This window comes from Epinephelus fuscoguttatus, linkage group LG16 (assembly GCF_011397635.1).
Source record: "Epinephelus fuscoguttatus linkage group LG16, E.fuscoguttatus.final_Chr_v1".
NCBI lineage: Eukaryota > Metazoa > Chordata > Actinopteri > Perciformes > Serranidae > Epinephelus > Epinephelus fuscoguttatus.
Genome location: NC_064767.1, coordinates 15,601,537 through 15,613,674, shown reverse-complemented (window position 1 = coordinate 15,613,674; position 12,138 = coordinate 15,601,537). Strand labels below are relative to the sequence as shown.

Below are 12,138 nucleotides of genomic sequence, written 5' to 3'. Positions count from 1 at the left end.
CGACGCATCTTATCACAAACCTGATGTAGCAAGTGTATCTATGTAGCACTAATTTATGTCAAGGACGATGAGCTCTAACCTGATGTTAGTTACATATTAGTCATTTTAAGATTACTGTACTATTATGGCACTTTGTTGCTCGCTTTTTTCTTCGCCAAAATACTATTTTTTGACAGCTTTGTCCATGGTTAATGTGGAAACTGCATTATTTATTTATTTTTTTTAAAAGTGCTATCTTGGCAAAAGAAGGTGTAAGTTTAAATGCAATCAATGAGACAATCCTGTCGTGTTTGTGCATGTCAGTTTTTTAGTCCTACATTGTGCTATGATATGCATTAAGAATTTCAAATTCTGACCATCGGATTTACATGTTCACCTTGGAAAATAGCGTGTGAACATTGGCATTGTAGTGCAAGTTCTATCTGCTGTCAAATTCGTGTTTATCCCCCATTTTGCCTGTATGAAGATAATTCCCCCTAAATGCTGTTGTTGACAATGATCCGAGCTTGTGACATTGTGCACTTCTGGTTTATATAATTTTCTATATATATATAGATAATATATATATATGAATGTATCGAGAAAAATAAATATTTTTTCACATTTATTCTGCTAAACACAGTTTATGGTTCTACTTTCTTTCTTTCCACAGACTACGATAAAATAAGAACGAGTGTTGCAGAAAAGGTTGCTATGGTAGAGGTACTGACAGCTTTCATACTCATGCTGCACAGAGCTGCATCATGCTTCTTTTTTTTTTTTTTTTTTTTTTTTTAAAGGTTAACAAGGAGTTCACACTTGGTCGAAGACTTAGTGAATACACATTTTAGAGGCTGTTGCATTCGTAGTGTTTAGACTCCACAGCGGTTTCACGTCTTGTTTTTAACACCTTTGGTATAAAGAAAGATGACTATCGATGCTGCAGCCCTCGAAAGTTTTAGTACCAGTCTGTGCCACTAGTAGGACGTAAAAAAACAAGTCTGAATTCATCTACTGTGGAATGACAAGAAAACATTTCTAAAACGACGGTCAAAGTAATTGGAAACAACAAAATGCGTGTCCACCCAGACAGTGGACACTCGGTCATCAGCATATCAATAATAACAAGGCAAAGGTCATTAACAAAATATGGGACAAGTGTTTAAAGTAACAGGAAATTGAAGAGAAGCAGCCCATGTTAGTACAGTTAAAGGGTTTAGTCAGCCTGTGTTGACTTGCAGGATGAATGTGTGTTGTTGGTGTCCCAGGTTTACTTGGTGGTCCCTTACATGGGAAATCTTTAGGTATGTTTGATGCATGTTTTCGACATTTAGGGTAACCCTTTTCAGATGAGGAGACAGCGGTGCAGGTGTCAGAGTGTGTACCTTCCTCTTTTTTTCCCCTCCACTCTTCTTTGGGAATGATGGTCTCATCAGAGTACAGAGCGGTGTCAGAGATATGTCGGTGTGCATGTCTGGGAGCCTACTAAATCTGCTGCTTCATGCATGTGTTGGTCTGCTTCATCAGTACTTATGAACTTCCTGTGTGTGTTTAGAGGTCAGTCACCTCTAGTCCTTCCCTCCCTCTCCTACATTCGGCCTTCTCTTAGCGTCCCACACTGATGTTGCAGGTCTTGCAGCTGGGGTCCTTCTTGGCGTTTACTGTGGACATGCTCATCAGCTGGTGCCCGCTGATCTCAGCCACCGTACCTAACGCCAGGTCTACGGGCTCAGTGTAGATCACCTCCAGGATGACGTCCTGGGCGTGGTGAAACACCAGACTGCCGTCGCCGTCTTCATCCTGCTTGCACGTGAGGAAGCGGTTGTTGGTGATGTCTAGCGCAGGAAGCCTCTGCTTACAGAACTCGTCTCCTGTAGAGCCCTTTGGCGCCAGGACCAGAATGACGTAGTGGTAGGCTGTGTACATGCAGTAGAAGTCTCCAAAATACAGGTTGGTGTCAGGGTTGAAGAGTACCTCAGCCCGGACCTCGAAGCGGTGGCGGCCGTAAGGGGAGTCCTGTGGAGGCTTGCCTGTGTTGAACTCTGTGTTGCAGCTGAAGAAAATGCCCTCCAGCTTGCCGCTGATGGGCGAGCCGTGGCTGCCACTGTTGTCTTTCACTGACAGAAGCATCCGGTTGTTCTGCGCCTCCCTGGAGTTTGGAAAAAAAGAGAATGAAATTGGCTGTGAGCAAACAGTAACAAATCTGCAAACTTTTTATATCCCCCCGCCCCAGTCAAAGTCATTTTGAAAATGTCAGAAAGCAGTGGCATCACTTTATCAAGTTTCATTAAAACAGCATCAGTGTTTTAGACAGTGTGGCACAGAGGGGTGAAAAGCTGATTAAATGCGTGAGATGCAGCCAGAGTCTCATAACACAATAAACTGGGTGAACTCTCAGAATGGAATATATCTAGTTTCACTATTTCTAGAGCTGTAATGACATTAGCCCAGTCCAGTCTGTCTCACAAACCCCAGCGAGAGAAGATTGCGCCACTGAAAAACTAAATATTTCTTTATCGTTTCAACAAACTGCTGGTAAACCAAAGCAGCTTTCAGAAAACAAATTAACGGATGAACATTCAAGGCGATGAATGCCTCTGTGGCAGCTGCATATCTTCCCCACAGAGTAAATCTGAGCTCTGAAGCTCCAATTATGAATTGTAATTACATTGCTATCACTGCAGAGGTTGTCATTATATCCATAATTGATGCTTTGTTGCGGGCATTATGGAATTAGTCAGCTCCCACCCCAGGTCAGTGGAGCAGAGGCCTCATCAAGTAGTAATGTCAGTACTGTTACTCCCCACATGATGGTGCAGTGTAACAGAAGCACTGTAGCAAATGCAACTCAGTAAAAGGGAGATGTCTATCCAGATGATGTCATGCTGTAGAGTGCTCACAAGCTGTGGCTTTAGTACAGAAACTATGTGCCTCTTCAGGTGGAGAGTATGGAGGGAGATATCAGAAGACAACACCATTACAGGAGTAGGACTTGACAGGAAGACAAAATCCAGTATGTACAGTACCTGTACAATACTTAATACATAAAAACATGCTATTACAAAGATATTCCTTGTCTTGCCCACCTGTCACACACCTCTAATATCAAAACATGATTGCTAGTACAGCTTTTGTGTTGTTTATTTCTGTTCTTTCCAAAGGTTATGCAGGAATCCTGTAGCTACATTAATAGTTTTTAATACCTTTTTAATTAAGACCCTTTCCATATTCCAAATTTGGAAAAAACGTCATAGTATAGTATGTCACCAAAAATGTGATAAAAACGTCATAGTATAGTATGTCGCCAAAAATCTGAAAAAAAAAAAAAAAAGTGGTAAAAAGACATAGTAAAGTATGTTGTCAAAAATGTGGTAAAAACGTCACAGTATAGTATGTCGCCAAAAATCTGAAAAAATGTCATAATATAGTATGTCACCAAAAAAGGTGATAAAAATGTCATAGTATGTCGTCAAAAATTTGAAAAAGACATCATAGTATAGTATGTCATCAAAAATCTGAGAAAAATGACATAGTAAAATATGTTGCCAAAAATGTGGTAAAAGTGTCATAGTAGTATGTCGTCCAAAATGGAATAAAAACGTCATAGTATATGTTGTCAAAAATGTCAGAAAAAACCCTGTGATAGTATAATATGTCTTCAAAAATTTGAAAAAAAAAAAAGTCATAGTATAGTATGTCGCCAAAAATGTGATTAAAGTGTCACAGTATAGTATGTCATCCAAAATTGCATAAAAATGTCATAGTATAATATGTTGTCAAAAATCTGAAAGAAAACCCAAAAACGTCATAGTACAGTATGTCGTCAAAAATGGAATAAAAACGTCATAGTATAGTATGTCTTCAAAAACCTGAAAAAAAACAAACAAACAAACAAAAAATGTCACAGTATAGTATGTTGTCCAAAATGGCATAAAAACATTTTTTTGTTAAAAAAAAAAAAAGTCAGAAAAACATGATAGTACAGTTGTCATGTCTTGTCAAGTTTTGTTTTCTCATTTCAGTTCTGCATTTCCTGTTTTATTTTGTCTACTCTCCTCTTGTTTCAGATTACTTCCTGTCAAGTTTCCTTTCGGGAGAACTTGACACCCCCCCCCCCCCAATATGTTGCAACTATGTCTCATTGTCTTCCCTCTCATCATGTATTTAGTCCGCGTGCTCCCTCCTCACAGTGCCAGTTCGTCTCAGTAGTTCTACTAGCGTTCCAGCCTTTTGTTTTCTACTGTCAAGTTCCCAGTGTTTTGACGATTGCTGTTTTTGGACTTCGACTCTGCCTTGCCCTTTTTGGTAACTGTTTCAACTTTACCTGTTGTCTTCATTAAAGACTCTGTGTTTTTGAAAAGCCCTTGTGTCCTTGAGTTGTGTGTTTGGGTCTACTTCTAGTGTGAAACCTTGTTAGTAGTATATCGTCAAAAAATTGAGAAAAACATCATGTTACAGTATGTCGTCCAAAATGGCATAAAAACAGCAAAGTATAGTATGTCGTCAAAAATGTGAGGAAAAAAAACAAAACGTCATAGTATGTGATCAAAAATGTAAAAAAAAAAAAAACCCCACCAAAGTATAGGATGTCGCCAAAATTGATAAAAATGTCATAGTATAGTATGTCGTCCAAAATTGCATTAAAACACCATAGTATAGTATGTTGCCAAATTTGATAAAAATGTCATGGCATAGTATGTTGTCAAAAAATTGGGGAAAAACAAACAAAAAAACAAACAAAAAAAACACGTCATAGTATAATGATGTGATAAAAACATCACAGTATAATATGTTGCCAAAAATAGAATAAAAATGTTACAGTATGGTACGTCGTCAAAAATGGAATAAAAACGTCATAGTATAGTATGTCGTCAAATATGTGATAAAAATGTCATAGTATAGTATGTCGTCAAATATGTGATAAAAATGTCATAGTATAGTATGTCGTCCAAAATGGAATAAAAACGTCATAGTATAGTATGTCGCCAAATATGTGATAAAAATGTCATAGTATAGTATGTCTCCAAAAATGTGATAAAAACGCCATAGTATAGTATGTCGTCAAAAATGTAATAACAACGTCATAGTATAGTATGTCGCTAAAAATGTGATTTAAAAACATCATATTGTAGTATGTCGCCAAAAATGTGATTAAAAACGTCATAGTATAGTATGTCATCCAAAATGGAATAAAAACACCATAGAATAGTATGTTACCAAAAATTTGAAAAAAACGTCATAGTATAGTATGTCGCCAAAAATGGAATAAAAACGTCATAGTATAGTATGTCGCCAAATATGTGATAAAAATGTCATAGTATAGTACGTCTCCAAAAATGTGATAAAAACGCCATAGTATAGTATGTCGTCAAAAATGTGATAAAAACATCACAGTATAGTATGTTGCCAAAAATTGAATAAAAATGCTATAGTATAATATGCTGTCAAAAATGGAATAAAAACGTCATTGTGTAGTATGTCATCAAATATGTGATAAAAATGTCATAGTATAGTATGTCGTCCAAAATGGAATAAAATCATCATAGTATAGTATGTCGTCAAAAATGTGATAAAAACACCATAGTATAGTATGTCGTCAAAAATGGAATAAAAACGTCATAGTATAGTATGTCGTCAAATATGTGATAAAAAATGTCATAGTATAGTATGTCGCCAAAAATGTGATAAAAATGTTATAGTATAGTATAGTATGTCGTCAAAAAGTGAAAAAAGTCATAGTAAAGTATGTCATCAAGCAGGGTCCAGAACTAACTTTTTCACTTACCAGCCAGGCTGGCAGGTAAGTGAATTTTTTTTACCAGCCAGGCAGATATTTTACCAGCCAACCAAATAATTAATAATTTAAAGGGAAAAAAGTCAAGTCACTTAATGCTGCTGGTGGATGAGATTAGGGGGAGGCGGTGGCGGGAGCAGCAGCAGCAGCAACATTAACCTCTGTCTCTTGGTCGTCGGTCGGTAAAATCTCAGCCTCAGCAGGATCTTTTGCTTTAGTTTTTTGGTTTTTTTGCGGGAGGCTCCGCAATACCTGGCCAGCATCGCCACATGATATTTTTTCTTACTTCTTAAGCATGGAGGTACATTAACAATAGGTTCGTTCAAGATGAGCCAGGCCTACACAGATTCGATCACCGGCGATCGGCGCACAATGCATGCTGGTTAGTTTTGGATGCGACTTCATCCCGACTTGCTCTGACGTATTACAAAAGCGGATGGTGATAAAACCACGAGAGCGAGGCGGCTGCAGTTTTTAGAGCCAAGCGCTGCAGCTGCTCTCCACCGACTGCACTGCCTGGCTCTCACCTGATCTAACAGCTGATTGGTTTAGATGTCGACTCAACAAGATGACGTTTTAGATAAACTTTTCATTTTTGTTGGACTTTTTTAATTATTGAAACATTTAGCAACACAGACTTGTGGTCAGTGGGATGTGAGGATTCTTAAAATAACACCTGTACAGATGTGAAGCCCTGACTGTATCTAACTGAGCCTTAATGAAAGCTGTTGTCATGTATTCTTTTCCTCTGAAAATATGAACCTTATAGTCAAGCACTGTTTATTTAGCCTGTGTAGTTGAGTGGACAGGTCAAACTGATATGATGCCGATTCACAGGAGAATTCACGTCAAATGGAGGTTAAACCATGAACATAAACTACAGATCACCTGTAAAGCATTTTAATAAATTAATCTATCATAATTAAAACAACTGGAGACTGAGAACAAACTGATATATGGGTCTGATCACTTTTTTAATAAATTGACATCATTCCAGACAGGATGTAAGTGTGCCTATGACTTCCTGTACGGACTGAAGGCTGTGGGAAACTGTCAGGAAACTGTCCGACTTCACCACAGCTTTTTGTCACCGCCCCCCCGGTGCGGCCGCCTGCTCTCGTCTACTTTCCAGGCGAGGCGCAGTTCATCTTGAACGAGCCTGTTAACAAAGTAGCGGAGTGAGAGAGTGGTACATCCTGTCAGCCAAGGGGTTTCCTATCTGTGCAGCCAAGCACCGCAGCACCTCCACGGACTATTACATCCAGACGGTCCCAGTGTTTCCTCCACAGGCTCCACTTCACCCAGCTTCACTCAGCTGCCCAACAAACCCGCTGCTTCTTCCCACTTTAACCTGAATACCAAACCGGGGCTCGGTGCTCTGGTTGGATCCAAACGGAGAGCCAGGGCTAGCTGGGAAGCTAGCGGAGGCTAACTGGTTATGCTTCCATCCGGTCATGCTGCGGCTAACGCTCCGCTAGCCTCACAGCTGCGCCTCGCCAACGAGCCTATCAACAACAGCTGTCCACCTCGGAGCGCTGTTTTAACATCATGACTGACGCACTTATGTGACCAAAGATCGTCTCTCCCTGAAATACACATTACTCTGCCAGGAAACCAGCCGATACCAGCATCGTTCTCCAGTAACAAAAAATGCATTTTTCGCTGGTAAAAAAATAACTTGCCAGAGTGGTGAGTGGTCTTAAAAATTTACCAGCCAGAGACAAAATCTACCCGTAATTGGCGAGTGGCGAGTGTTAGTTTTGGACCCTGGTCACAAGAAATGCCATTGTTTAGTAAGTCATCAAAAAATGAAAAAATGTCATAGTATACTATGTCATAAAAATGTCACAGTAAAGTATGTCATTTAATTTTCATAAAAAAGGTAGTAGTATAGTATGCCCTGAACGTCAAAATAATGTCATACTTGGGGTGTCGGTGGCTTAGTGGACAGAGCAGGTGCCCCATGTACAAGACTGTTGCCACAGCGGCTCGGGTTCAACTCCAGCCTGTGGCCCTTTGCTGCATGTCTCCCCCTCTCTGTCTCCCCTCTTCACGCTTGACTATCCCATCAATTAAAGGCAAAAATTCCCCAAAAAAGAAAATCTTTAAAAAAAAAACCCCAAAACAAAACAAAAAAACAGTCATACTGGTTTGTTAATAGTCTGTAATAAAAAATGTCTTAAAATGTATAGAAAGACATATAAAAAAATCCCCCCAAATAGTAAGTAGTACTATATGTTATAAAAATGTTTTAAAATGTCATTGAATAGTAAACATTAAAAAATATCACAAAAAAATGTTGTAGTACAGTGTGTTGTTTTAAAAAAAATCATAGTATAGTATGTCATAAAAAAAAGTTATGTCATAATATAGTATGTCACAAAAATGTCATAAAAATGAAAATGAATCTTCCAATGTGAAAAAAAGAAAATCTCTATTAGTAAAGTCCAGCCAGTGACATTTTAAAAAGCAACGTAACTGGAGAGAAAGAGTGAAGCAATGCAGACATATTCATACCCAGCCAAAAAGTGGCTGTAACCATTTTGAATAAATGGTCTCACTGATGCAAATTAAAGAAAAGAATTGCTGTAATGGAACAATAGACAACATACATCTCATCTCACTAATTATGAGAGTGGGCTGATTACCTGGCCTGGTCGAAGTACTCTTTGTTCTGGTTCCTGTAGAAGACAGAGAAACGCAGCATCCGGCCGGCGATGACCTCTGCCTTCTCCAACAGCTGGTTTAGATGCACTGTGGAATAATCTGGAAAACAGATACAACACATCATCATCAGAGTGAAAATGAATATGCTGTCATCAAGAGGATCGGAAACCGGTGTACAAACGTCATTAGTAGAAATTCAATTCTTTAATTATAAAGAACAGAAGTGACTGTGCGCTGGCTGGGATGGAATATGAACTGAGCCTGTGTACTCAAGGACCCTGAGATCCTTCCATTCTTTACTGTGTCATGTTTAAAAAACCAAAACATTTTCAGTAAGTCCTGTAATAAAATCTTCTCTCACTCACCACCATGTAAGCAGGTCTGCCAAGTGGGTGTGGATTTTATCCAAAGCATGTAATAACTTTTATAATGATAGAGGCTCTTTCCCTATTCCAATTTTCCTACAAGCACTTGAACCGACAAAGATGATTTGGGGAAAATTCCCTGCTCTTTCATGCGACGACAAAGAACCTCAAGCAAAAATGAAAGAAAACTATGAAGAAGATTATTAATGTCAAGCAGACTTCTCAGAAGTCCCTGAATTCCTTTTAGACCTCTAGCCTATGTTTTAAGTCAAAGCTTGTTCTGTTGACAGCGAGACATAATGGAATAATTGCTGGTTAAACAATTCAACTGAGAGACTGAGGATTTTACAAGCATGAAAGGTCTTGGCAGCAGCAGCTTTTGCCAGCCACAATCAACATTATGAGGCATCTTCCATCAATTTCTCTTGCTACACCTTCATCATACACTTGTCACCTGCCCTGTTCTCCGTCCTCCCACCTCAGCTGCATCTGTTCACCCATCTCACAAGTGTCCCACCTTAATTATTATTTTTTTTATTTCTCACAAAATTTTTAGCCAAGCCAGCAAGATGGCAGAATACCATGAGGTTCATATCTGAGGTTTGGAGTGAAATATATTCCCAACTATTAGAGGGTTTGCCATGAAATTTGGTACACACACTCAAGTTATCCTCAGGATGCAATGTAATAAATGTATTGATTTATTTATTGAAACTTTCCATGTGGCGCCATCATCAGATCAACATGAAATTCCCATCAGCCTCGGCTGTTCTTTGTGTTTTGTGCTAATTAGCAAATTTTAGCTCATTACAGCTGGGTGATAAATCAATTTTATCAGTTAGTTCAAATTAATGGTTTAGGTCGATGTTTAGAAATGGAAAACTGATTTCACTTGAACTTTGGTAATTACAGTACGGAACTGCCACCACTTTCAGGTCTGTCACATGATGCCACTGGGCCAAAAAAGACGTACCCCATAGACTTACTTGGGGTGGCAGAAAAAAATTGTTACAGCATAGTATCACAATATTTTTATGTGGCAATATCGTATTGTCACACAGTACCAAGCATCAAATTTTTCTATTAGATAAATTGTTTTCAACCCACTTGATACAGTACATTTTACTGCTTTATAAAATGGCTGAAGTGACATGAACAGCCTTTATCTACAAGAGAGAACTGATGTTGAGAAAGTTTTCCTTTGGGGACATAATTTACAGTTGAAAAAAACGTAATAAATCACAATATATCGTGAAAATGTTCATCGCAATACTCAGCATATCGCAACATATTTAAAATCGCAATAATATTGTATCGTGACTTAAGTATCATATCATAGATCTACTGGTGATTCCCACCCCTAAGACTTACATTGTTAAAAAAGTTTTCTGAAAATCAATGGATACAGTTTTTTGAGCATCACAAACCCTGTGAAATTAATCATTTCACTATCGGGATTTGATCCATTTGGTCCAATAACATTTCAAATTAGCAGAGAGCTAAACTAGAAGTTGCCAGCATGGCAAGTGGAAGTCTATAGTGCACTTGCTCTGTGGGCCCAACGATGCAGAAGATCCGGGTCATTTTAAACCCCTGAACGCTTTTGTAGCTTCATGCACCACTGCAGCTTTCATAGGAATGAACAGGGCTCCGCCTCCAACACTGTATCCACTTCTCTTCATACAAAATCAACATGGCTGCTAATAAAAGAGCAAAGATGAAGAGACAAAGTTTGTTCCAAAACGTCATAGTATAGTATAGTCCATAAAAAATGCCATAGTATGTCATAGAAACATCATAAAAAAAAAGTCATAATATAGTATGCCATTTAAAATGTATAAAAAAGTCATAGCATAGTATAGTATGTCATAAAAAGTAAGTCATAATAAAGCACGCAATAATTTTTTTTTAAAAAGTTAAAATATAGTATGTCACAAAAATGTCATAAAAAAAGTCATAATATAGTGTGCAATATAAAAAAAAAGTTATAAAAAAAGTCATGGTATAGCATGCAATAAAAAATATCATTAAAAAGCCATAGTATGCCATAACAAAAAATGTCATAGGATAGTATGTCATTACAAAAAGGCACCATCTCCTCAGTCATCTGAAAGTAGTTTGGTTTTACAGAATCCATCCTTGAGCAAACCACCGTCTGCTGTAAAGCCTGTCTAAAGTCTTTGGCAAATACAAGCAGCAAAATGGCTACTTTATTCCAGCCTCTCAAACAGAGGTGTGTGGCCGCAGAGGTGTGTGTGGCACTGAGAGCTGCACAAGACGGCAGCAGCCCTGAAACACCTACTTACAAACAGGTGATGTTAACATTAGCAGAATCATTTTCTCAAATTGGATGTGAGGTAAAAATTTGGGAGATTTTATTTTTAGGCCATACCACTCTGGCCTAATGCTAGTACAATCACCTAAATGATGGTAAGCATAGTAAACCTTAACCCTGCTGAACATCAGCATGTTGTCATCTCCACTGTCACATTAGCATTTAGCCTGTCCAGACTGATGGTTGGACAGCGATGGAGGGTGTCTGACATGAACCGTCATATTCAAGCGCTCCCCTCCATCAATGCCTCTGACTACATCTTCACTAACTCCCTGCCTGCTTTCCTTCTTCCCATCGACTGCTGCTCCTGATCCCTGTCACAATGACCTCCCCTGATAAATTCTACCCTCCAGTTTCCATGCCATCATCTCCTCCCCCTTCTCCCCTCCCCCACTCTAAGCCACAAGCCAGCAATGTTGAACTTAGTGACCTCTGCATCGGAACATAAACAGCACAGCTCCCCTCCGTCTTTTAATCTCTCTTTCCCCTCACCCTCCCCTCCTCCATCTTTCCGCCCATCTCTCCCTCCACTCAGTATAAATTAGCCCTTCTTCAATATCCTCCCTCATACTGTGCTCCATCCGATTTTCTTCTGTAGTTGCAGCACAGGCACCAAAAATCAAAGGCAGTACTGATGTCACATATCCTGAAAATACATGTACTTATGGAAATGCAAGCTGCACATTACTCACCGGCAGTGCAGAACTCGACGATCTCGCTCCACTCGGAGATGGCGTAGTCTCCGTCAGTCTGTTTTGATGCGGTTTGGACGGCCACAGTGTATTCTGTGCGTGGGCTCAGGAACCAGTGGCCCCGAACCGTCATGGGCAGGGGCACTGCCTTGGCTACCAGCTTGGTAGGAACATCCTGGAGGGAGGGAGGGAGGGAGGGAGGGATGGATGGATGGAAAAAGGAGGTTAATGATGACGGGAAGATATTAGTCAGAAAGAAATACTCCTGTTGTGGCTTTCTTTCAGCCACATGCAGAGATTTGCAGA

At 39.2% G+C, this 12,138-nt stretch overlaps 1 protein-coding gene across 2 annotated transcripts in view; it reads right to left on the bottom strand.

The window, feature by feature from the left end:
- Window positions 1–208: 208 nt before the first annotated feature.
- LOC125903090 (phytanoyl-CoA hydroxylase-interacting protein-like) overlaps window positions 209–12,138 on the bottom strand; it is a 34,561-nt gene continuing 22,631 nt past the window's right edge. For both annotated transcript variants that reach the window (XM_049599761.1, XM_049599760.1), the window contains exons 3-5: window positions 11,833–12,007; window positions 8,422–8,539; window positions 209–2,128 (exon numbers count right to left, since the gene is read on the bottom strand). In XM_049599761.1, the coding sequence (XP_049455718.1) occupies window positions 1,585–2,128; window positions 8,422–8,539; window positions 11,833–12,007 (837 nt within the window). In that variant the 3' untranslated portion in view covers window positions 209–1,584. The remainder of the gene's footprint in view (window positions 2,129–8,421; window positions 8,540–11,832; window positions 12,008–12,138) is intronic.